The following is a 24,683-nucleotide window of genomic DNA, read 5'->3' on the forward strand; positions in this document are numbered from 1 at the left end:
GACACGTCGGTTGCTTGTCAAAAGTTGTCGTCCGCATTGAAAAGAGTGCGAAGGGCGGGGGCAGTACCACCTGCCCCCAGCAGATGGCGAACGACCTTCGGATTTGGCTTTTTTTGTTCGCATTTCGTTTCCGTTCTGACTTTTGCATGAACAATATATACACAAATGTCGTTTCTTGAGAACAAAAGCAAATATTGCTCAATAGAAAAAGGAATTCAAATCAAATTTGCTGTTCAGTGCAACAAGACTGACGTCATTGATTGAAAGACGACTTGTGCTTGAGCTTTTTGTCCTCCATTTCAAATGGAAATGTCATTTTGTTGTTGTTGATTGATTGATTGATTGATTGTACTCTTTATGTACATTTTGATTATATTTGAAATCAAGGGAGCGAGAGAGACAATTTGCTTTCCGGCACGGTAACAAATCATTTTTTGTCTGTCCAATCAATCGTGCCAGCAGGATGACGTCACAACAGGCTCCTCAATGACTTCCTGCTGGTGACGTCATGTTGCCCATCACATGACGTCAGAACACAAAGCAAGTCAGGAAAAATCATTTATTTGCAAGAAAATAAATTCTTTCAAAGAAAACAAACGCTCGCTGCTCTCGGCCCGAAAATCGGGAAAAAATTAATCAATAAAAAAAACGGCCGCCGCGCTTCCTTATGGCACGTCCACATCTTCATCATCATCATCATCTTCATCTTCAAGATGGCGACGACAACACAGACGGGAGCAAGACGGACGATTTTGGTCCCTGCAAGTTTTCTTGACCGCTTCTTCCTCACACGGGGGTGCTGGAGCCTATCTCAGCTGGCTCTGGGCAGTCCCGGACTGGTTGCCAGACAGTCTTTTATTTTTTTTTTTTTTGTCAACTTGTCTCTTAAACAAAATGGAAGATTGGAGCCATGCTGGGATTGGTCGCTCATCCACAGATGACCAATCCTCTTCAAAGATATTGCAAGGGGGGGAAAAAAAATATTAAAATCCACGTTGAAAACTTGTTTTCCTTCTTGGGCTAATGCTCACAAGAGGTCAAAGGTCAAGTTTGGGGCCTGTTGAGCATTTGCATGATGACGTCATTGGAAACATTTTGAAGGTGAAAGTGGGAGTGGTCATTCGCAACATCTCCATCATGTTGGTGCGTGAATCCGTCCGCTTCACAAGCGTCCGTCCGTTGACGAGCGTCCGTCCGTTGACGAGCGTCCGTCCGTTGACGAGCGTCCGTCCCGTTGACGAGCGTCCGTCCCGTTGACGAGCGTCCGTCCGTTGACGAGCATCCGTCCCGTTGACGAGCGTCCGTCCCGTTGACGAGCGTCCGCCCGTTGACGAGCGTCCGTCCGTTCACGAGCGTCCGTCCCGTTGACGAGCGTCCGTCCCGTTGACGAGCGTCCGTCCGTTGACGAGCATCCGTCCCGTTGACGAGCGTCCGTCCCGTTGACGAGCGTCCGCCCGTTGACGAGCGTCCGTCCGTTCACGGCCCGTCAGACCTTCTAGAAGTCGACCAAGTCAGACTGAAGCGACTGCAAACAAAAAACCACAAAGTCAGTCAACCTGGTTAGCTTGTTGCTAGCTAACAACATGTGACATGTCATGTGACTGCTGCTGACTCTTGATTGGTTGCTCATCACGGCAGCTATCAAAATAGGTGTTTGTGTGTGCGTGTGTGACAGGATTCAAATACGTTTCGTTTGGAACGCGCTTGTCGTTACATGTTCAAAAAAAATCAACGTCAAACGACACACGACAAATAAAAAGCAAGACAAGCACACGAGTGAAAAAAAAAAAAAAAGGTTTTCAAGTTTGATCGATGTCCCAGCAAAGCCGAGCGATCGGCACTCAAAGGGGGCGGGGCCAGCCAGCCGACTCACGGGAACGGAGCGGCTCAGGCGTCGTCCCGACGTCAGCGAGTTAGCGGAAGCGCCGGCGGCGCACACGTCGCCGAGCGAGCCGGCCAATCGGGAGCTGCCGCGCGCGGACATGTCAAAGCGGCGGAAGGGGAGGAGTCACATGACGGCGGGAGCCCATCGGAGGAAAGGAAGGAAGGAAGGAGGGCAAGCGACTGACCTCAACCCGCCGGCCGATGACGAGACGCCGCGACCGATCCTCTTGGCCGCGGCCGACGACGACGACGCCAACTTGGACGGCTTCAGCGGGGAGGGGGCGGAGCCGCCGTCGGCGCCCGCCCACGTTCTGACGACGACGACAGACGCGTGGTTGGAAATGCCGCCATTGCTCATTTTGTCTGGTTTGTGGCGAACTCACCCGATTGGCCGCGCCGGCGTGCCGCCACGTTGCTCCACCCTGCGAGGCAAAGCGGGCGGGTCAAAGGTCACGGGACTTTGAGCGACAGGCCGGGGGCGGGGTCATACCTGGCGGCGGGCCGGAGGGGCCGGCGACCTTTCCGGGCTCGCAGTTGATCTCCCTGGGTGGGAGGCGACCGCTCGCCGGCGGCGTCCTGCGCACACGCGACAGACACACAAACGCGTTGACGTGTCGGCGCGCGCGCGCGTGCTCGGCGCGCACGTACCTGCCGCGGGTGGTCCTCGCTCAACGAGAGGCGCGCGGCGCCGGCCGCCAGGTCGCTCGCGTGGTCCTCGTCGACCTTTGACCCCTGGGAGCGCCAATGGTCTCCTAGCAACCAAAGCCACGACTGCTTCCTGCGCACAAACGCAAACGTTGGCTTGGCCGCCCGACGACGACGGCGGCGGACGTACGATGACGCTCGTTCGCATTTGGAAATCTCCATCTTGGAATGCAGCCAATCAAATCGTTGGTTTGAAAATGGGCCGGCCTATCCCAATCCCTGGCGTACCTAATCAATTGGCCAAGATGGCCGCCACCCGATGTAGCATTAGCATTAGCATGCGAATGCTAATGCTAATGTAATATTATGTGAGTGGAAAGCCAACGCAAGCCGCTGAAGTCACAGGGCGGCCATCTTGTTACTCCCACTCGCAAGCAGACGACTGTCAAGTGAACTATATGCAAATGCGACATATTTTTTGGACAGAACTTCGCATCGGGCCGGAGGCGGAGTTTGTGATGGTGTGGTCACTATTTTTTAACAAGTAAAAATAAGAAGTCTGCGATGTGCTACTTTCCTTTTCTTGCTCAGTTCCCAATAATGGATTTGGCAGAATGACACTTTCCTAAAAATATACAAGTTTGAATGTTGTAAACATCAGAAGCCAATGAAAATATTTCAAAATGTTCCGAATAAAATGTTGAAACGATGTCGTTCCTACGGCCGCAATATGGCCGCCTGTGGAAAGTCTTGCCGATTGGCAATCCAGTCATGAACGCGGACTTGCCGGCGGCGGCCATGTTTGCTTTGTTTTGTGCATGCGACTGACTGTTGCAGGAAGTTCTGCTGCGGTCCGATGACGGATCCGGGCCTGCAGATGCGGATCCAAGCGATGGCTTCGGCGGCGCTGAAGCGGTAGCGAGTCATCAGGTAGCATCCGATCAGCGTGCCCGTCCTGCCCAGGCCGGCTGCGGGCGACAGTCGCCGGCGTCAACGGCGGGCGGGCGGGCGTTCGGGTTTCCGCCGGCCTTCCGGTCGCTCACCTTTGCAGTGCACGGCCACGGCGCCGGCCGTGGCGCGGCACAGTGCCAGGAAGCGCAGCGCGATGTCGTCGGCGGGCGTGCTGCCGTCCGGGAAGAACAAGTCCAAGTGGCGGAAGCCGGCGTCGGCGAACCGCGACGCCTCGTACGTCGTCTTGTTCAGGCGGACCACCGCCGACACGCCGCGCCAGCGGAAGTACGCAAAGTAGGACTCGGGCGCGTGCAGCGGGTAACCTGCGGGCGGGACCTCGGCGTGCGTCACAAGATGGCCGACGACCGTGTCGGTCGGTCGGTCGGACGGACGGACGGACGGACTCACCGTTCTCCATCTTGCTTTTGGGATGCGGTCCGCTGAAGGCCAAAAGTTTCCCCGGCACGATCCAGTTCAGATCGCCGTTTTCCACCCGCTGAACAAACAGGAAGTGCAAACATGACAGCCGCCAGCAGGGGGCGCACTTTGGTTGCTTTCACCAATTTGCTACCTCGTAATGTTCGTACTCGTCCACGTCGAAACACTCAAAGTCGAAGAATCCGTGTTGGAGGGCCTGAAAGCATCAAAATGTCGGTTATTAATTGCACTTTTGAAAAAAATGTCTTTTTTTCTTGTCCAAACGACTTGATTCATTTGCAGATGCCAACTTTCACTCATTTATATCATAATTCAGTTTGCTTTTATTTGTTTTTTTAAATGTTCCTTGTTAGGGAGGTTCTCAGTTTTTATTAGTTTTAGTTCTTTCATAAATGCTTAGTTTAAAAAAAAACAAAAAAAAATGGTGTATTACTTGAGCGCAATATTTCAAAAGCTTTTATTGCTTTTCTATTGGCTGCTGCTCGATGACATCACTTGCGTGTGACCCACTTTCCAATTTTCCGCTTCACATCAAAATCAATCCACTTCAAATCCGATTTCAAACCCTCTCGAAAGGCTCATGCGACATTTTTGTCTTCATTAATTGTGCTACTTTGAGTTAGTTGAGTAAACATTTTCATTTTTCTTTTTAGTTTGATTTCATTCATCAAATTGTTTTGTGAATTTTAGTTGGACTTTTTTGGGGTTATTTTTACTTGACTCAAATAATGTTGGTGTCAACATTTCGCAAACGTCCCACAAACTTGTTGGCGTGTCACAAAGATGGCGGCGGCCATGTTTCCTTCACAGCAAGTAAAATGATTTTTCTTGGTATTCATATGATGGAACGAAAAGAAAAGTTGTCTTGTTCAAAGTGCAACAAACATTTGCACGCACGCTTTCCGGAAAACGTTTTCCGGAAAGCGACTTTGCTGTCGTTTTGTTTCGACAAAAAGACGCAAACGAGACGAGACGAACCTTGCGGATGCCCAGCAGGCAGTCGAGGACGCTCAGGTTGAAGGTGCACTTCCCCAACGACGCGTCCCTGCGCACACGCACACACAAAAGCCATTTGTCCCACAGTGTGTGAAGGCAGCAGCGGGTGGGCGGGGCCAACCAAAGCCATCAGCCGCTTAAACCTCAATTTAGATCACGCACACACACGTGCGTGCGTGCGTGTGGCCTTTTCCGTCACACAAGCAGAGTGTGCACGTGATGAAGGAAGGGACAGACGGACGGACAGACGGACAGATGGACGGACGGACAGCTTTGACTTTTTGTGCGTACCTGAAGGGCAGGTAGGCGGCGTTGGATCCCGACACCAAAGCTCTGTAAGCCTCTTCCGGAGTTTTCTTCAAGTAGATCACCTGACACGCACACAGTCAAGGTCAAGGTCACGGTCACGGTCAAGGTCACGACTCAGCGCGGCCACGTGTGTTCTCACCGCGTACGCGCCGATGAGCACGGCGGCGTTGGAGCGTTTCCTCTGGTCGAAGCTGCTGTAGTGCACGATTCGTTTACGGCTCAGCGTGAACGACTGCGCACACGCAAAAGCACGTCAAGTTGATGAAGGCAAAAAAAACATGACAAAAAATCATCCGATTTTGCTGACGACGCAAAAAATTGTCATCAGCGTTTGCGCTCCAAAAACGGATGATTTTTTTTCCACATTTTCACAAAAAAAAAGCACAAATTCTACACAAGATTTAGCAGACGAAAAGTCACAAACTATCTTTTGATTTTGAACATGGATCGATTATTGATTTGCTTGGAGTTTGGACAACAAGTGTCAATGTTTCTTTCTGATGGAAACCAATCAATCAGCAGCATCCTGATCAATGGATTGAGCGGAATCGGCATGCGCGATGACGATCGTGATGACGATGACGATCGGCTTGCAGTCGCGTGCCGCAAAGTCGCCTCACAAGCACACGCGCGCAAAACAAGTCCAACGAGTTCATCGCGCGTCTTTCGTCACATTTCACACTTGCTCAAAAAATCTAAACGCTTTTGTGCTCATTTTCACCATCACTTCCATTTGGCAACTCGAGTGTTGTGCGTGTTGCCGTGACGACCGTTTGCAAAACAAAACAACTGCAAAAACAAAAGATGCAGTTGGAAAAAAAAAAAGACAACATCAGGTGTCAACTTTTGGGATCATCGTCCTAAAAAAAATGAAAGCAGAAAAAGTCGTCAACGCTGGCGAACGTCATGAAAATCGTCGGCGCTGGCACCGAGCCAAACGACGTCATCAAAATGGTTTTTGCTTTCATGTCAATCGTCGTCCGACCGCAGGCTGCGAAAACACCGCAACAAAAGTGAGGCCACCCCCAAGTGAAAGCCGTCCAAGTGGAATCTTTCCCTCACTTTTGTTGCCAGCACTTTGCAATTACTTGGAAGGCCTGCGTCAAGCGCCTGCAGGGGTGCGCTGACTTTTGCAAGACACCACAGGCGGCGATCACGCGGCGGCGGTGAGTCGCGCACGTGTGGCGAGCGACGGACGCGACATTCCGCATTCCGATGGAGGGCGGCGGCTCACCTTCAACTTCTTGTTCAGCTTGCAGCAGTATCGGTACAACATGGACAAGTTGAGAGGACCGAAATCTGCATAGAAACTGCACACACGCACGCACGTCAGCACGTCAGCGAGAAGGCGGTCCGGCGGTGCGGCGCTTACTTGTCGTAGACAAACTCGTCGTCGGTGCAGAAGTAGTGCGTGTTGGCCGTGCTTTTGGGTTTGCTTCGTAAGGTGGCAAAGTACAAACGTTCTGATGACAAACAAACACAAACGATGGCAGCGGTTACACAAAACCAGCAAATTGGCAACTTCATCACAAAAAAAAAATGAAAAAATGTCTGCTTCCGCACGCGCCGGACATTTGCCAACAAGCAGAAGTGATGCTGAAGGCCAACATGCGATTACCATGGCGACCGTGCGGAAGGCGGGACTCTGAGCCGGCCTCAATCCAGGCTCGCCTCTCAAGGAGATTTCCGGCATCCGCCATCTTGCGCTTTGGCTGACGAGCCACAGGTGAGGGCGGGAACCCTTGGCCACTCCCTCACCCGGTCTGGCGTCCCATCCCATTCTCCAACATTATGCCCCCTTTTCACACTGGGGAACCCCGCCCCTACATTTGGGGGGGCCCATCCATCCCAAAACGCTCACTTGGTTACCATTTGCAACACCATCATCATCATCGTCAAGAAATACATGTGAAGATTTGGGGAATTTCATTTGGAAGAGCGAAAACTTGCTCACTTCCTGAAATGAATTGACGAGTTTGGCCCACGTGACATCAAATTGACCTCAAATGACGTTTAACCCTCAACAAATTGATCATCTAACTTTTAGGACTCAGACTGCTCCTATTTGACGTCCAAAGTTGAGATTAGCAACTTTGTATTCTTGAAACTTTTCGCTGCCGTTTACCTTTGATAAACTCGGCGGCTCCGGGCGGTTGGACGTCTTCGGCGTCCGTCGCGCCGAACAAGGCGGACAGAACCGGGACGCGGCTGTGGTGGCTCATGTGGCTCCGTCGAAATCAAAGTCCAACTTGTCGACTGGCTGGCGGGCTAACAGCCAAGCTAGCTGCTAGCCGGCAACAAGTTGACAACTTTTGTCCTCAACTTCCCATCGCGCCGCCCACGCGCACGCAAACGCGCACGCGCACGCGCGCCCCTCGGGGAAACTTGAGCGGCTTTCCCAGCGAAATCGTCCACATTTGTCAAACGCTGGCCGGCAAATCATCGCGCGTTAGCATGTTAGCGCGTTAGCCGGGATTAGCGACGGCGGCGGCGGTCCGAAAGTCAGATTGAGCAAGTCCTCGGAACTGGAAGACTCGTTACCATGGCGACCGCCGCTTCCGTGCCGACTGCAGCCAATCAGCGCGCCAGGCCAACTGTGCTGCCTTCACGGCAAAAAAAAAAAAAAAAAAAAAAGGAGCGAGGAAAAACAAACAAAACAAAAAACAAAAAAAAAAACGGATGAGGACTACTCCCTGCAGTTAAATATGAAAACATTCTGTTTTCGTACATTGGCATCCAATTCAGAAATGAGTTGAGCGTCTCAGTAAAAAGGACGTTTACGGTAGCAACTTGGAATCGGAAGTAGCAAAAAAAAAAAAAAAAAAAAAGAAGCAGGAAATGTTAGCTTTTCTCACGTGGTAGTTTTCAGAAAGTATTTGTTTGAAAGCGCCTCGCCTTCCTTCGGTGTTTGCTTCTGATTCGGATTCGGATTCGACTGCTGCTCACACCAGGCGACTTTTGGAGCCGCGAACGTGCGCTTGCTTTTCAAACGTTCTTCTCAACTTGCCGCCGCCAACATTGGCTTGTCCATCGTGACGTCACAAGCTGACATCATCACAGCGACGCCCGCTCTGATTGACAGTGATGTGACGTCACACTCACCCGCAACCAGAGAGATCCACACGCAGTTGGCGTTGGGTCCTGAAGGTCCCGCAGGTCTGGCGGGTCCCTGAGGCCGGACGGGCCGCCGTCCGTCCCGCTGCATCCTGATGCGGGTCGGACGAGCGAGTGGGCGACTCGAGGGGTGTCACGTGGCCTTGCCGGCTCTCGGGTTTCTGCGCGCAGGTGTGAGTTTCCGAGGGGCTCGGGTAACCGCCGGTCGGCTGCACGCGCCGGCCCGACAGACGCTTGTGACGTCACGGAAACAACGTCTGGACCGACGCCAAAGCAGGCGAGCGGCAAAGAAAAGCGACTTGCGTCGAGCGCATTTTGGATCGTCAAGTTTTGTGGCTGTCGAGAAGCTCGTCAGCAAAAGTGCGACAAAAGAAAGCTCACAAACTTGCATTAGCCGACGTGCTGACGCTGTCCGAGTCGAACAAAAACAGACGACAAAATCAATCATGATGAATGATTGACAGGTGCGTTTGTGGCAAGCAGCTGGCCAAACGGCAATCAAGACTGAAAAACGTGATTCATTCATTTATTGACCATTCATTGATCGGCTTGACAGGTGGGGGCGGGGCCTATCTTCAGCTTTGGGTTGGGGAGCCCCGCCCCCTGACATTCGATGATGTAGGTGACATTCGGCTCATCTTGGCATTTTGTGATTGTGAACTTTGCCTGGAAAAAACAAAACAAAACAAAAGCTTGTGATGTCACTCAAACAGCTCCGCCCCTCGAGCCAACAATCCTCATCATCATTTTCTCAAGAAAAGAGCCGGCCGGGCGGCTCGACCTTTGACCTCTCACCCGAGTCATCCGCTGGGCCACGTGGATGGCGGTGCGCGCGTGGAGGGTGACGGCGCCCGTCCGGATGCGAGACGTCCCCTTGGCCAGCGCCATGAAGACGATCAGCTGGGCGGGAGAAGGCCAACGGCGGCTCGTCAGCGGGAACTTTGTCTCACCTGCTTCCCGCCACTCACCTGATCCTGAAGAAATTCGTCCACGCAGCCGCCGTGGCCGACGTTCGCCAGCAGCATCTCGCCAGCTTCCTGCCCGATTTGCTGCGCCGACACGCCTGAAACACGCACGTGCACGTCACGCCAAACGGCGTCCCCCGGCGGCGGAGGCCGTCCTCACCTTTCTTGCCGAGCGCCGAGCCGGCAAACAGGCAGCCGGTGGACGATTCGCCGATGATTCTGCAAACGAGCAAAAGCGGAGGTCAGAAGAAGACGTTTCCGCTTCCTTCCTGTCGTACGCTTTGACGACATTTGCTGATGCGACAGCCAACTGTTGCCCGACACGTTCTGACGAATGTCGGATGCTCGTCGTTCAAGTCGCTTGTGGGAAAAACGGCAACGAGACGTCTGGCAAAACTTGACGTCGGCCTGCCAGGAAGACAAAGTTGACGTTTATTTGGGACACGTTTGCGGAGGATGTCGACTTCCTAAACGGAAGATTTGCTCCAAGCGGCAGGAAAAACCTGATTGGTCGCTGTGCAAACCAAATATGGGCAAGTGTCCAAGAAAAACAAGCGCAGTGTGAAAAGGCCTCAAAGCACAGACGGCGGACGTCAAAAGCAAGCACGTGCGGCAACTTCCACCGTCGGCGCACGCAACTTCTGGAGCCATTTTTCAAATTGTTTGACCATTTTTCTAAAGCAAAACCTCAAAGGCAAAATCCGTGTGTGATGCAAACATGATCACCATATGAAGGTCACAATATTGTGGGGAGGTTGGCCATCCAAAAATGAGCTCATACTAAACAAAAACAAAATATTGTGCTTTTGAAATGACAAAATTGCATCCAACTAATCTCTCAGAAGAAATCATATTTACTTGCAAACAATAATCGAGTTCCTCCACATATTGACTCGCTTCACAAGCAGGTCATCTTCTTGCATTTCAAACTTACAAGGGCAAAAGATGCCTTGGGAAACTTAAAAAAAACAGCCACCAGAGGGTGCTACAACTGCACAAATGGATATTTTTTTTTTTTTTTAGCTAACGTGCTGCTTTTCATATGGTGCCATATTGTGGCACGTTTCATTTGTGAATTTATCGAGATCCTGGCCATACGCCAGACGGCGCGACGGACATTTTGCCACTCACATGATTCCGTTCCCGTTTCCGCAGGCCTTCTGCTCCTTCACCGCTTCGATGTTGACGCGCAGATCCTTGATTTGCCGTCGGATGGCGCGCACGGCGGCCGCCGCCGTCTCCTCGGCCATCTGCGCGCACGCATGCGACACGTCACCTCAACGGCAACGGCGGCGACGCCGGCGGCGGTCCCACCTTGAAGGGCAGAACGCCGGCCACGTACGCCCGTCCGTGGATCTTGATGATGTTTCCTCGCTCCAGCAAGGTGAGCGGTCGCAACTCTTGGAGCGCGCGCACGCGCACGTGCACCTCGCCGCCGCCCTTCGGGTAAAAACCTCTGAAAGGCACAAAAGTCACATCTGGATGAGCTCGCCAGATGTCTCAAACAAGGTTAGAAAATTTAAAAAAAAAAATAAATAAATTCTTCCATTAACCAAACAAAAAAGATTTTTAACTCATTCACTGCCTTTGACAAGTATACTTGTCAATTGTATTTTTTAGAGCGGTGCTAAATGGGGGCGAATCTGAGCATGCTCCACTGTAAATATCAAACTTGGAAACAACTTTACTGATGCCCAACCACCGGTAGATGACATCATTGCCCCATTTTATAGGAAATAAACACAGTTTCAGAGTCCATGGGAGAAATGGCTGTATTTTGGCAAACCTACATTTTTCTGCTGTCAATTATAAAAGAACGGGACGGGACAAAAAGTAGGGAGTCTATTCTGTTATTTGGTAGATTCGGTTTATATATAATTATTGAATGTAATATCACGTGAGTATTGGAAATGTAAAAATTTTCTATAATGACTGGCAGTGAATGAGTTAAATAATGAAAACTAACTGAAAATACTACTATAATTATCGCAAAAATGTCCTTGTTTTTATTCTTTGGCAATTTATTGAATGCTTGAAATGTGATTTTTCAATCCATTTCTTTTGATATTTGAATCGGAATGCGCACGTTTGAAAGTGTTTGACGCAGAAGTGACGTCATCAAGCAGCAGCCAATAGAAAAGATGACGTCGCTCCCGTGCTGTTTTTTTTTTTTTTAAATATTGCGCACAAGTTATACACTTAAAAGAACAAAACAAGTATTTATGAACTAACCAGAACTCAAACAAACTAAGCACGTGCACGCACCTCATTTTGATGTCGCAGTCAAAATGGACTCCAAACTTTTCCACGACGGGTTTGAAGACCTGACGAGGCAAAACGACGACGTTAGAAAGTGCAGCCCACAAATCGGGCGTCCGTCTGTCCAGCGCACCGACGCCCAACAAGATGGCTACCTTGAGGGCGTAGTCGATTTGCGGCGCCATCTCCGCGTTGGTTCCTCCCCTCAGGCTCAAGTTGGTGTCGGCGTCGGCGTAGAGGGCGCACGGCAGCGCCACCTGCAGTAAGAGACACACGCTCCTGACGCGCAACACAAATGAGTACGCGCATGTAAGACGCACGCTAACGCGTTAGCGACACTCACCCCGCCGTGCGCGTGTCCGCCACGTAATTCCCACCTGCGATCCTTCCCGGCGTCAGGCTGACCTGCGTGGATCCGATGGCGCCGCCCTGCAGGACGCCGTCGCACATGTCGCAAACCAGCTGAAGGCCGCTCAGGTGCTGAGGCCTGCGCACACGCAAAATCAAACATGAGGGCGGGGCAAAACAAGTGCCTTCATTTGGACTTCATTTCAAGCTCCTTTCAAATTAAGGTCACTTTTTTTTTTGACTGCCCCTAACTTGGAAAGCAATTTCAGTTGCAAGGCAGAAATGTAACAAGATCACATTTATTTATGAAGACTGGGGTCAGGTTGGATTTTGCAAATTGAAAAATGTGCCCAATTTCACAAGTGACTTCATGTTAAAGATGAGATAGCTCTGAATATGAAAAGAAAATGCAATGAGCTGTCAACGTCTTACAAATTCAATTCTGCCATCTAGTGGCAAAAAATGACCTCAACACAAAAAAATATCGGACTCGTTTTTTACCATACACTCCCCGCCACCTTTTTTCACTTTAGCTCAATTTTATGAATTCTGAAATGTTTGTATCAATGGCTAAAAGATGCAGCCATATTTCTATGAGTTGAACATTTACGTCCACTGGCCTATATTTGAACCCATATACAGTATGAGTTTCCTTTTTGAACCTGAGTCCCGGAGTGCTTCTGCCTGCCCGGACTTTGTCGACGGCGACGGGCGATCCGCTGATGCAGCTGAGCGCCGCCGCCACTCGCAGGATTTGGCCGCCCTGACAGCAAAGAAGGGAGAAACAAACGGCAGGCGTAAGCGGACGTCAAAGAAGACAGGACAAGACGGCGAGGCGAACAACTCGGCAAGGGGCCAGCAACAACAACAGCAGCCGGCTGCTCGTCACTGGTCGCTTGGCGGCGTTTCGTGTCGTCACTCACTCCCTCCATGACGCTGCCGTCGAGCTCCACTACCGGCGGCGACTTCGAGTTCGCGTCCATGTCGTCCGACTTGAAATTTTGTCTGTTTTCAGGCGTGACAACTTGCAGCAGCTGCGCTTTCGCCACTTTCTCTTTCTGCTGCTGCTTCTTCCTTGGAAATTCTCGGCGGTGGGCGAACCTTGACAGGGGCTCTGCCGCCACCCACTGGCAAGAAGAAGGACTGCCTAGGTATAAAAACCAAAAAATCCATTCCGAACTAAATCAAGTTCATTTTGTAATTGTGTTGTTTTGTCAGGCAAATAAATGTTGAATGACCACAAAAAAAGTAAATGTGGCGTTCATGTCTCCCACCTTCCAACCTGCTTTCAGATATAAACATTTTAAGGAATTCGGACAAATATAAAATATAAACACTATTTTCAACGTTATACACATTCACATGACAAACTCCATCTTGATTTGTTATACATGAATAAAAACAAAAGTAACAAACGACAAAGAAAGGCGCGATAAGCATCGCTTATATATGGCTCAAGATGGATTTCATCATTTTATTGTGTTTACCTGTCTTTCTTTTTACGTCTCATTTTGACTTGATGCATGCAGCTGTGGTCGTTTTTAAAATGCACTCGTGATAAATCACCAAAGCATTTGAATACTTGCCAAGTGCGCAGATGAAATTGTCCAAGGAATGTGACAAAATTCGGAGAAATTCGCATGAATGAATGAATGTTTACTATTTATATTTGTTTATGTAGACGTTTTGTTTTGTTTTAAATTGAAACTTTGCTTTTAACATTCACAACATTGCAACAAACGTCAAAGTTTCCATCTTGTTTACATCCACAGTATTGATAACAAAAATCAATCAACAATTCTGCATGGGGAAAAAAAATGAAACAATGAAAACAAGACGTCATCGAATGGCCACTCTCGAGTGACGTCACTTAAAGCTGATTGGCTGCTAGCAGGGCGTGCATCTGTGACGTGTGCAAGCAAGATGGCGGCGATGGCAAGAGGCTCTTCCGCGGTGTTTCGAAGATTGGTGAGAACAACAAAACTCTTCAGAACATCAAAGAAAAAAACAGTTTCAGATGTGCAAACGCATCTCCGACGAGCGCGTGACGCTGTGACGTCAGGATAGCGCAGCTGGCAGTTTCGCTCGAATGATGCTAATGCTAGTAGGCTAGCACCAAAACAGCGCAAGAGTCCCGAAACTTAAACTTCAGAAGCTAGCCTAGCCCGACCTGACATTGCGGAAAGGTGAACGTGCCGATAACTAATCAATGTGACTTGGTGTCATTCATGTTTCCATGGCAACCATCTCCAAGTCTCAATGAATGAATAGCAAACACTTGACTTTGTCAAGCTAATTCAAGAGACAAGATGAGTTTGCTTGAACACAATTTAGGAGTATGTCATGCAAATTGGATTCACGTTGTTGTAGAGCTGTAAAAAAAAATAAAAATACATCTGATCAGCAAAATAACAGACATTTGATCACGTTTTCGGGCCATGAATGACAAATCGGAGAAATGCTCAGATTGGATCCTCGACAGTCCAATTGTTTTGTTTTGGTTTCATTTGGGAATCTTCCGCTCGCCTTCGATGCTGTCATGAAATTTACATTTGGATCAAATTGGATTTTTCATTTATTGTCTAGAACTTTTTTCTTTATTTTTCCCGGGGGCAGAAATCGTGAATGGGGATTTTGGCAGTGCTTTAGCAAATATATTTGGGAAGTTGTCAGTTAATTGCTTGAGCAGGACTCCAATTGACGCTTTTGATTTTATTTATTTTTTTTACTCGAATGTAAACTTCAAACAAATTTCTTTTTTCCACTTTCAAATGTGTTTCTTACATGCAGAATTGTGTTCTTTGTAGCAGTTTGTTGATTTCAAAAATGAAACACTACAGTTTTTTTTCCCCATAAATACAGGTACAAAAAAAATATCTGTAGCGCTATCCTCACTTTCCATATCAAAAGAGTTTTCTCTGCATTTTTCTTTTCTTTCCTTCCTATTGACATGAATTTTGTTGAAGCCTGCAAACCCCAAGCAAGTTGTCATGTTTTGCAAGTGACTGGTTGTGTTTCCTGTTTGCAGCTGATGCAACAGTACCGCCGGCGATGTTTGCGCATCCAGGAAGCGCGCGGCAGCGGCGGCGGCCACGCCCTCCTTTGCTGGCGCCCCACCTTGGACCTTGGCGAGTTGCAGACGTGCAGCGGAAGCTTCCAGATGTTGGGCCGCCGCGCGCTGCACACGTCTGCAGGTAGGGCACGTTTTCTTCATGATGATGATGATGATGATGATGATGATGATGTGAGCAAGCGTGCACATGCACGCATGCGTTGCAGCGCGGGGCGGAGCCGTGGTGCAGTTCAAACTGTCGGACATCGGCGAGGGAATCACGGAGGTGACGGTGAAGGAGTGGTAAGCTTCAAACATCGCTCGTTCCGTCGGCGCTATTGCGCAATTTCCACTCAAAACCCTTCAGTGGGCAAAGGATTGCAAACGCAGCGACTTCCGTCGGCACGTTCACCCAGCGGCAGCGTTTGCTGAAAGGTGCGTGCACGTGCGCAGGTACGTGAAGGAGGGCGACAAAGTGTCGCAGTTCGACAGCATCTGCGAGGTGCAAAGCGACAAGGCGTCCGTCACCATCACCAGCCGATACGACGGCGTCATCACCAAACTTTACTACCACGCCGACCAGGTGGCCCTGGTGGGAAAACCTTTGGTGGACATCCGCACCGAGTCCACTTCAGGTGCGTGCGCGCGCGTTAGCGGTTGACCGCGCCTCAAGTTTGACGTGGACACGTTTTGGACGCTGAAATCGCCGCCGTCGTTTGCAGCGCAAATCCGACAAACGGCAACGGAACGCCAAATTGAGCGGCCGGACCGTTTTCTGTCGCCGACAACATTTTGGATGGTGATTGGATGCGGCTGAGACGCGACCTCGGCAGATGCCTTCACCGTCTCAAAGACGGTCCACGAGTCATCCGAGCAACACGAGATGCTTTGCTCCAAATCAGGCTTGAAAAGTGGCCGCTCCCAAATTTTGCTTTTCCACATTTGGCGTTATTGAGAAGCCGGCGACGATTCCATCGTCAGCACGTTCGTGTCGACTCCAACAACGTAAGCACTTCAACCCCATTTGTGTGTGCCCGCGCGCTGATGGCGGCGACACGCGTGTTGCGCTCTTTTGTCCAGACGTGATCCAGGAAGAAGACGTGGTGGAGACGCCGGCCATGGCTCGAGAGGAACACACCCACCAGGAAATCAAAGGACTCAAGACGCAGGCCACGCCCGCCGTCCGACGACTCGCCATGGAGAACAACGTCAGCACCTTCTTTGCAACTTTCTCACTGGCATGACTTGTTTTCTATTTGGAGGAAGCAAACATTTGGAAGTGTCCAAACAAAAACAGAATTTGGATTTGCGGTCGTGACGGCCTCAAAACCAAATCAGCCGACAAAAGTTGACCTTTTGCTTTTGTCCCAAAACAAGACGAGCGCAACAGGAAGCTGCTGACGCTTGCAAACGTTGTTGCAAACTAGACTGGGCAGATGAAGGGAGTGGGCGGGGCTGAGGAAGACGGTCGCTAACCTCTCGTCACGTCTCCGCCCACGGTGCGTCTCATTTGGCTGCCGGCAAAATGAAGCGTCAACGCTCCTGCCGGCCGGCTTTTCTGCTCTTGATTTGCTTTCAATCTGCTCTTTGCATTCCTGCCAAAAATGTTCCGGTTTGTTCCGCAACATCGGTCAGAAAATGGTGACAAACGTGAGTGACAGACCACTGACCTGTATATATGACCGGATAGCCGATAACCCATTCATGACATTGAAGTCGCAAGGCGGCCATCTTGTTACTCCCACCTCACCAGCAGACTAACTATACATTAACCGTACAGATGAGACAGATACAGCTTGGAGGCACTTCAGTATCCGTCCGTATAAGTCGTATGCTGAGAAAGGTTTCTTGGGAGGAGTAATATGAGTGTCGGCTTGCGTTTCTTTGTCAAGTTTTGAACGCGTCTGCCGTTTGTCTGTTCTTGTTTTGCGTCAGATCAAGCTGAGCGAGGTGGTGGGCTCGGGAAAAGACGGCCGCATCTTGAAGGAAGACATCCTCAACTTCCTGGCCAAGCAGACGGGAGCCATCTTGCCTCCGAGCCCCTTCCAGGAGATACAAACTCCGCCCCCGGCACCTCCGCTCACCGCGCCCTCGCCGCCGGCCCTCGCGCCGCCGCCCGCCGCGCCCCGCCGCGCCTTTGCCGGCAGAGACGTGACCGAGCCGCTCAAAGGTGAACGTTGATGTCGCCGGCGCGCGTGACCTAGCTTAGCGTGGTTTGGCGTTGCAGGCTTCCAGAAGGCCATGGCCAAGAGCATGACGGCGGCGCTCGGCATTCCTCACTTGGGCTTGTGCGAGCAAGTGGACCTCAGCCACCTGGTGGCGCTCCGGGACCAGCTGAAGGCCGACGCCCAAGGTCACGGGGTCAAACTCAGCTACATGCCCTTCTTCATTAAGGTTTGATCCACCGGACGCACTTGTCAGCTTTCTCAACAACTGCTTGTCTGTGGCCCGCTGGGGTCAAAGGTCAGCAGTCGGTCCAATGCAGCGCGTCGCGCAAAGGGTCCGAAAGTTGACACGTGACCCAGAAACGCAATTATTTGTTGACGAGCGCGCCCACTAATACTGCGCTCTCGTTGGCCCAGGCCGCCTCCCTCTGCCTCGCCCACTTCCCCATCCTCAACGCCTCATTGGACGAGTCCTGTCAGAACATCACGTACAAGGTGAGGCCCGCTCGCTCGCTCGCTCGTCCGCCAGTCCGACGCGGCCTCACGAGATTGGTTGCGCGGCGTGCGCCTTCAGGCATCCCATAACATCGGCGTCGCCATGGATACGGGCATGGGTCTGCTGGTGCCCACCGTCAAGAACGTGCAGCTGCTCAGCGTGTTGGAAGTGGCGCAGGAACTCAACCGGCTGCAGGAGCTCGGCGCCGCCGGCCAGCTGGGAACGGCCGACCTGAGCGGCGGAACCTTCAGCTTGTCCAACATCGGATCGGTCCGTCCCCCTTTCACGAAAACTCCTTTGCTGGCAAACGCCAAAAAGCGGCTTTGAAGAACGCTGCCGCCATTTTTTTTTGGGTGACGCTCGCACGTGTTTTCCGTTTCAGATCGGCGGGACGTACGCCAAGCCGGTCATCCTCCCGCCAGAGGTCGCCATCGGAGCGCTGGGGAAAATCCAGGTGAGCGCGTCCGGCGCCAGCGTCCCATTTCCCATTGTGAACCCGCTTGCGTCTTTTGTGCGCAGGTCCTGCCGCGTTTCGACGCGTCGGGTCACGTGACCCGCGCTCACATCATGAACGTCAGCTGGTCGGCCGACCACCGCGTCATCGACGGCGCCACCATGTGCCGCTTCTCCAACATGTGGCGGGACTTCCTGCAGAATCCCGCCAGCATGCTGCTGCACCTCAAGTGAAGCCCCGCCTCCCCACATCATCATCATCGACATCTTCATCGCCTCCGGGACATCACAGAAACAAAGCAGTGCCTGAACGGAGAGGTCGCCCTCAACCGTAGACACTCCCAAGTGATCGGCGCCGTCAGACCATCGATGGACGGATCATGTGACGTGTTTCTTCTTCTGGTCTGTTACCGCCTCAACTCGTCTCGTCTCGTCTCGGGACAAGCTGGCGTTCGTTCTTGTCTTCAAATAGTGGAGAATAATGTTGGCTTGAATTGGGAATAAAAGTTGATGTGCACAAACGAGCAGCAGTGTTCATGTTGACATGTGCGCCATCTGCTGGACCACTGCAACTATTGCAAGCTTTTTTCTTTTTTTTGTTGTTTTTGTTTTATGAGAGGTCAAATGACCTTGTCAGTAGCTAAATTTATCCGAGCGTCCTGCTGAAGAGCGCAAACGAGGTGAGCAACATTTCAAAGCACAACATTGACTTCAAATGCATTTTGCAAATCGCACACACTCATCACAACTATCACATCAACTAATAGCATCATTCACCACACTGCTAAGCTAAGCTAAAGCTAACTACTGCATTACAATGTATAGCAACACATGCTGCTAAGCTAAGCTAAAGCTAACGGTGTTGGGGAATCCAAAACCCTGAAAGAGTTTGGTGCTTCAAGTCAACTCATTTACCTGCCCGGTGGGTACTTGAAGCACCTGTGGCAGGTTTTGAACTTTGTGGATGTGGATTCCCCAAACCCTGAAGACAACTCCAACAACCACATGCTGCTATGCCAAGTAGTAGCTCGGCGCACGCTCGTGCCACTGCAATTTTGTGATGGCGCAAGATGGCTGCCGGCAGGATCCCAGCCGGTGCCATGCAGTGACGTCATATGGCGGCCATTTTGGCGAGCGGCTCGGTCAGCTCCATGAAAACTTTGTGGGAGCGCAAGATCCAGAAAATCCAGGACCACCGGGAGACGCAGAGAAGGAAAGTGAGCAGCGGCGGCAGCAGGTGAGACTCCGCCTCAGCTAGCTTGGTGCTCTTTGACACTAAGCTAAGCTAAGCTCTTTAGCCACGCCCTGACTTTGGCACTGGCACGCCCACATTCAGTGACAGAAGGGAACGGTCGTCAGTCTCTACACGGGCACTGCGACCAGTCCTGGGAAGGTGCAGTCCGCCCATAATTGGCACGCCGAGTGCAAATTGGCGGACAGTGGCCCGTTTTGTGACGTGGACTTGCGGTGGGAGTTTCGGCCTGAAGCCGTACTCGGAATTGTCAAGAATTTCACAATCGCCATATTTGGGCTGAATGTTGACGAGCGTTGCGCGCTGCAGGTTGGGCGCGGCCGTCGTTTGGGAAGAGCGCCACACGCTGGCTCGCCTCCGGGACAAACTCAAGACGCAAGATGGCCGACTGCTTCTGTGCCTGGAGCACGAGGAGTGGAAGGTGAGCCCGCCCACTCGCCGTCACGTCAAGTCAAATACTAAATTGTCACTGGACTCAAGCAGGATTTTCTTTGCACGTTCTGTACTTGAGTACTTTTTTTTTTTTTTCTTTTTTTCCCCCACTTCTACATGTCACTTGGTTCGCTTGCTTTTTCCCCCCCCCAACATCCGCAACAGGATGTCATGGACACAGTTGAGATGTGGACTGGCGGACATGTTGAAAGCGTCGTCATCAACTCATTTCATCATTTCATTGCCAGCAGCCATTCTGAGTGAAGCAACCCCCTTTGCTCCCCGGCTGTTGAACTTGATTTTGCCAGGCCCACAGAATATTGATGTATATATCACAAAAGAAAAATTAAGTCTCTTCTTTCACCAGGACAAAAAAGTATATTTGTATCTATTTCTGTTCTGCAGCAATTAGCATTCGAATGGAGCCAAGTTTGCTCATTATTCACAAACGTGTTGAAAACAATGAGGGAAAAGAGTTTTTTGCAACAAGTCCCTGGTTGAGCTCTTAAACTCTGCTGCCACCTGCTGACCATTTTTTTGTAATTACTACCATTGCTGTAAGCAACCTCTCCAGGCCAGAGGCTGCATCAAAGCCTTGTTTTGCTGTTGCCTCTTGTGGGCCTAAAAAGCAGCATTTTGCAGTCTTGCCAGATTTTCCGTCAGCTGCGAAACAAGAATTTCCATCTGGACTTGACTTGGGTTGGTTTTTGTAAGACGCGGTTGAGATGGCATCAAAGTGTGACTGCCTTGCAAATAATCAAGATGGCTTCTTTCCTCATATCATTGACAGTCCAAATGATTTTGTCTCAAGTACACTTCAGAGTTTGGACTTTTGCACTTGCAGTATGCAAAGCAGCTGAATCACAACTCGCAGTTTTTGTTTGTTTGTTTTTGGACTAACCTTTGAGCTTGCCTTTGCGTGGCGCTTGTCCAGGCGCTGCCGGGCTGCCTGGTCCAGTTGAGTCAGGTCCAGGAGTGGCACATCCACCGGACGGGACTGCAGCAGATTCCCGGCTTCATCTCCCGCTTCCGCCAGCTGCTGGTCCTGGACTTGTCGCGGAACGGGCTGACGGAGATCCCCAAGGAGATCGGTGGGTGGCCGGCGTGAGGCGATCCGTCCGGGCCCCAAAAACTCAGCGAGCGACTCCATCGATTGTCGTCTGCTCGTGACGCGGCAGGCGGCTTGACGCGACTGCGAGAACTTTTGCTGAGCTACAACCGAGTCGCCGTTGTCCCGGAGGAGCTGGGAGACTGCGAGAGTCTGGAACGTCTGGAACTGGCCGTCAACCGGGACCTGGACCGGCTTCCCGACAAGGTAAAGGCGTCGCTTCCGGTGGTCGGCCGGCGGGCGGGACAACAAATTCAAAGTGAGATTGGCGTCAAGTTAGCACGAGTCGCCTTTGTCGCGGGTACGTTCGTGAGACCACATTCCCAAAAAGAAAGTCAAAGTTCCAGGTTGTCACCAGCATCAGCTGTTGCGCTTGTGTCAAAACAACACAAAGTGGTTTGCTTTTGGGCAGGAGCAATTGAGCAAGTTGAGGGGACACTCGCAGTCGGGATCCCAACAGGAAGGTCGCCGTTGCCCTGCCGCTAGCATGACGAGCGCAGGGGTGGGCAAACCCGCTCCTCCTGCAGGTTTCCCTCTTCCAACACAAGCTGATTCCAATCGACAGGATGGTGATGAGCTGATCGTATTTCAGCTGTGTCGGAGAAGGGAAACATCCAAAAGAACGAGATGCTGCTTTGCCGCTCACTTCTTCTTTGCTTGTTTGTTTGTTTGGGCCATGTCGGAACCTTCACCAAAGGTTCGTTCCAACAAGACGCGTTCAGTTCACCGACTTGTTGAAACTTGTCACACAGACCAAAAAAGGTTCAAGCAAAGCGCAACGTTCTGTCGGCCATCGATGGAAATCCTTTTCCACATCAATCTAAAATGTGGAAAAAGCAGGATCCAACAATACTCACCTTATTTTCGGTGAGACGTCAGTGGAGCTTAGTCGGGGTCCTTTTCTGCCTCGTCATCATTGGTCTGTGCGACTTGGAGTGGGCTGGCAATTCCAAACGAACGAACGCAGGTGACGTCCTGAAGTCCTTCAGTCGACTCGTTGTGTGTCCACTGTGACTTGTGCCGTGCAGTTGAGCCAGCTGCAGCGTCTGGATCGTCTGGACTTGTCCATGAACGCCTTTGAGGCCGTGCCGCCTTGCGTGCTGCGCATGCCGGCGCTGGAGTGGCTGGACATGGCGGGCAACCGCCTGCGCTCGCTACCAGAAGACATCCACAGGTAGGTGGCGCCGACTGCGGCCACAGAACTACACAACTCCTGCGAGCGGCCGATCCGCTTTCAGGATGGCGAATCTGCGCGCGCTGTGGCTGCAGAGGAACCGTCTGGAGAAGGTTCCGGACAACGTGGGTCGGATGTCCCGCCTGGACACGCTGGTCCTCAGCGGAAACCGGCTCAGCGACATCCCCCCCGTCTTGGAGGACATGGACAACCTCAGGTGAGAAAGAAATCTTTGCAATCTTCTCACCGACAACACATTGCAAAAAACAAAAGTGCTGCTTTTAATATCGTGACATGACGACGACGACGACGACGATATATTGTGGCATTAAGATGGCGATATCGACATGTTGCTGTTATCGTTAGACATTCATTTCTCTGCTGCGTTGACGTTATTTCCTGTGTCAACAGTCAAGTGCCAAGCCACCGTGGATGGCGTTCGTTTGAACCAACGTCAACATTTCTCTGATATCGGCCTGCGTTATGTTGTCACGAGCATCAACCATGAAATGAAAGCAAATTGGCCGCCAAACAAAATCTTGACCTGTGTCGAAATAAAGGAACATTTTCTCCCCACAATGGACAAAAACAAAACACTGGCCTGCCCCCGCTGGTCATTATTTATGCCGCAAAACAAAAGGATACAAAAGCATAAAAAAAAAAAAAAAAGAATAAATCATCACTAGAAATTTTCGTCAAGCCTGATGTGTTTTTGTGCGCAGGTTTGTCAACTTCCGCGACAACCCGCTGACGCTGGAGACGGCAGCCATGACGGACGAGGACGAGGACGAGGACGAGCGCGAGATGTTCGGACGAGAGTTCATGCTGACGTACATCCGGGAGGCTCGCGACAAAGCGCGCCATGCGCTCAACGAACACGTGCTGTCGTCCGCCGCGTAGCCACGGGCCGCTAACCGCGTTGACCCTTCACGCCTGCCTGCTGATTTTCAAAAGTCAAGCTTTCAATTACTGCTAACTCGAAAGCTGACATCACTAATAAGCTCTTTGCATTGCCCTTCAAATGGATTTACATTTATATTCAAAAAAAGAAAAAGGTGCCAGTGAATACTCGCTGGCCCCAAGGACAACCCGAGTAGCCCGCGGGTCCGTTTTAAAATGTCCCATCACTGGTGAGCACCAGTGATGAAGAATTCAAAGGGAATTCGGAACATTTATTGAACATTCTTAACGTAGCGAAAAATGTGAAATTGTGTTTGAAAATAAAATGGATTGTGTTGACTGGGCAAAAAGTTTTTGTGTTTTCATTTGGGCTCATTTGGGAGCGTCAAATCGTCGCAACGTGCGCTCACACCTGCGGACGTCACCGTCAACGACGAGGGAAGGCGGGAAGGAGTCGGCGAGGGCGAGCGGGGCGTGGCCGTCAGCAGGACGTTCTCCAGGGTCACCCGAGTGTCGGCGTACCGCGCCAGACCCGCGCAGAATCCTCCGCGGCGCAGGAAGTCCAATCTGCCGGCGTCCAGCAGCCGTTTGCAGCGACGTCCGATCCGCTCGCGCTCGTCCGGCGACAGGAGCGACCTGCCGGCGGGGCGAGTCGGCAAACGTTATGGATTGGTGGTGGTCGTCACCGACGTCAGACCTGAGAAAGCGTTTTACCCCGCCGCCGCGTCCGCGTCCGCGTCCATCTCCTGGCCGCGTGGCGCCGCGTGGGCTCTGCGTCCGCACGTGGCCCAGCCGGACATGCGGCAGAAGGCGGCGAAGTCGTCGGGTCCCAGACCCGCGTCCCGGAAGAAGGGCCGACCCACGTAGTGGCGCCACTCGCAGCGATGGTGACAGCACAGCGCCAGCGACAGGCCCGCCACGCCGCCGCCGGCCGAGGCCCCGCCCGCTGCTCGCAGGAGGCAGCGAAGAGCCAAATCTGAAGAGGAAGCTTCCACATCAAAATGTGGCCCCCACCGGTCGTCCGCATGCATTAGTCCATTCATTTCTTTCAATTGCGATTCAGATTTCCCAGCGTTGACTGATGATTACAAACGTCTTGTGGACGAACACGTTTCAACTTTCTCTACTCTACGTACAGAGAGTGTGTACAATTTGGTGCCATCCAGTGGTGAACTAATAGAATGCAGCGGAAGCAGTTGGAAGCACACTTTGGCAAGCCTCGCACCAATCAGCACGTTAGCCAACTTGTGCTTTGAGGATCCGGAGCAGAAAGATGGCGGCAGCAAAACATGGCAGCCGCTCGCAAGGCACAGCGTGACCTACCAAATATGATTGGCCGCAGCCAAACCTACCATGACATCAAAATATGTACACCGATGGGATGCATTATTGAAATGAACATTTTCCAAATGAAGGTCGCAATGAATAGTAACAATGAATATAATGAAGTAGTTCACCACTAGAGGGCACCAAATTCTACACCCTGTATCTTGGACAGAAAAGTGACCCACTATGTTCAAACAAAGATGATTATTTTTCTGCCAGGAGGTGGCATCAGTGCTTCTTGTTGGACAAACAGGAGCATTCCATTTCTCTTTTTCAAGGAATTGGAGTCAATGAAGTCCCTCGCTTATGTAAGATGCTGTCATATTTTTGCATTTTTTCTGCAGGATAAAGAGCCTGTGTCTGTGAGTTGTTTTTTTTTAATATACTATCTACATGCTGTGCCACCATTTATGTTG

General features: G+C 51.2%; 4 protein-coding genes across 13 annotated transcripts in view; 2 read left to right on the plus strand and 2 right to left on the minus strand.

The window, feature by feature from the left end:
• Positions 1-545: 545 nt before the first annotated feature.
• cdc14ab (cell division cycle 14Ab) lies at positions 546-8,713 on the minus strand. 3 transcript variants are annotated; one of them, XM_077534181.1, is made up of 15 exons: positions 8,326-8,713; positions 6,596-6,686; positions 6,458-6,533; positions 5,363-5,455; positions 5,206-5,285; positions 4,897-4,963; positions 4,052-4,114; positions 3,889-3,976; positions 3,573-3,803; positions 3,359-3,497; positions 2,533-2,662; positions 2,375-2,460; positions 2,268-2,306; positions 2,070-2,195; positions 546-1,525 (listed from the first exon to the last, which is right to left on the minus strand). In XM_077534181.1, the coding sequence occupies exons 1-15, from the start codon at positions 8,426-8,428 to the stop codon at positions 1,477-1,479; spliced, it is 1,461 nt and encodes a 486-aa protein (XP_077390307.1). In that variant the 5' UTR covers positions 8,429-8,713; the 3' UTR covers positions 546-1,476. The 3 variants fall into 3 exon arrangements, with proteins under 3 accessions (XP_077390307.1, XP_077390309.1, XP_077390308.1); XM_077534183.1 differs by lacking the exon at positions 8,326-8,713 and adding an exon at positions 7,349-8,011 and having other exon boundaries at positions 2,375-2,484; positions 2,526-2,662; XM_077534182.1 differs by lacking the exon at positions 8,326-8,713 and adding an exon at positions 7,349-7,869.
• A 136-nt stretch (positions 8,714-8,849) lies between these two features.
• Positions 8,850-24,683, minus strand: part of rtca (RNA 3'-terminal phosphate cyclase) — a 28,238-nt gene continuing 12,404 nt past the window's right edge. For 7 of the 8 annotated variants that reach the window (XM_077534166.1, XM_077534169.1, XM_077534170.1 and 4 more), the window contains 13 exons: positions 23,656-23,917; positions 23,354-23,577; positions 12,833-13,056; positions 12,572-12,672; positions 11,905-12,048; positions 11,717-11,840; positions 11,568-11,626; positions 10,617-10,758; positions 10,434-10,552; positions 9,463-9,521; positions 9,306-9,400; positions 9,133-9,237; positions 8,850-9,003 (listed from right to left, as the gene is read on the minus strand). In XM_077534166.1, coding sequence (XP_077390292.1) covers positions 8,875-9,003; positions 9,133-9,237; positions 9,306-9,400; positions 9,463-9,521; positions 10,434-10,552; positions 10,617-10,758; positions 11,568-11,626; positions 11,717-11,840; positions 11,905-12,048; positions 12,572-12,672; positions 12,833-13,056; positions 23,354-23,577; positions 23,656-23,917 — 1,787 coding nt within the window. In that variant the 3' untranslated portion in view covers positions 8,850-8,874. The other variant, XM_077534167.1, reaches the window with a different exon arrangement.
• On the plus strand, positions 13,766-18,596 carry dbt (dihydrolipoamide branched chain transacylase E2). The gene is made up of 11 exons (XM_077534180.1): positions 13,766-13,877; positions 14,938-15,103; positions 15,189-15,264; positions 15,415-15,596; positions 16,042-16,169; positions 16,897-17,131; positions 17,189-17,355; positions 17,544-17,621; positions 17,701-17,892; positions 18,005-18,076; positions 18,142-18,596. The coding sequence occupies exons 1-11, from the start codon at positions 13,833-13,835 to the stop codon at positions 18,307-18,309; spliced, it is 1,509 nt and encodes a 502-aa protein (XP_077390306.1). The 5' UTR covers positions 13,766-13,832; the 3' UTR covers positions 18,310-18,596.
• Positions 18,662-23,291, plus strand: lrrc39 (leucine rich repeat containing 39). Its single transcript, XM_077534195.1, has 8 exons — positions 18,662-18,755; positions 19,160-19,312; positions 19,637-19,748; positions 20,694-20,850; positions 20,938-21,074; positions 21,896-22,041; positions 22,106-22,258; positions 22,764-23,291. Exons 2-8 carry the CDS (start codon positions 19,191-19,193, stop codon positions 22,939-22,941), a joined length of 1,005 nt encoding a protein of 334 aa, XP_077390321.1. The 5' UTR covers positions 18,662-18,755; positions 19,160-19,190; the 3' UTR covers positions 22,942-23,291.

The sequence above is a fragment of the Festucalex cinctus genome, chromosome 10 (genome assembly GCF_051991245.1).
Source record: "Festucalex cinctus isolate MCC-2025b chromosome 10, RoL_Fcin_1.0, whole genome shotgun sequence".
NCBI classification, from domain to species: domain Eukaryota; kingdom Metazoa; phylum Chordata; class Actinopteri; order Syngnathiformes; family Syngnathidae; genus Festucalex; species Festucalex cinctus.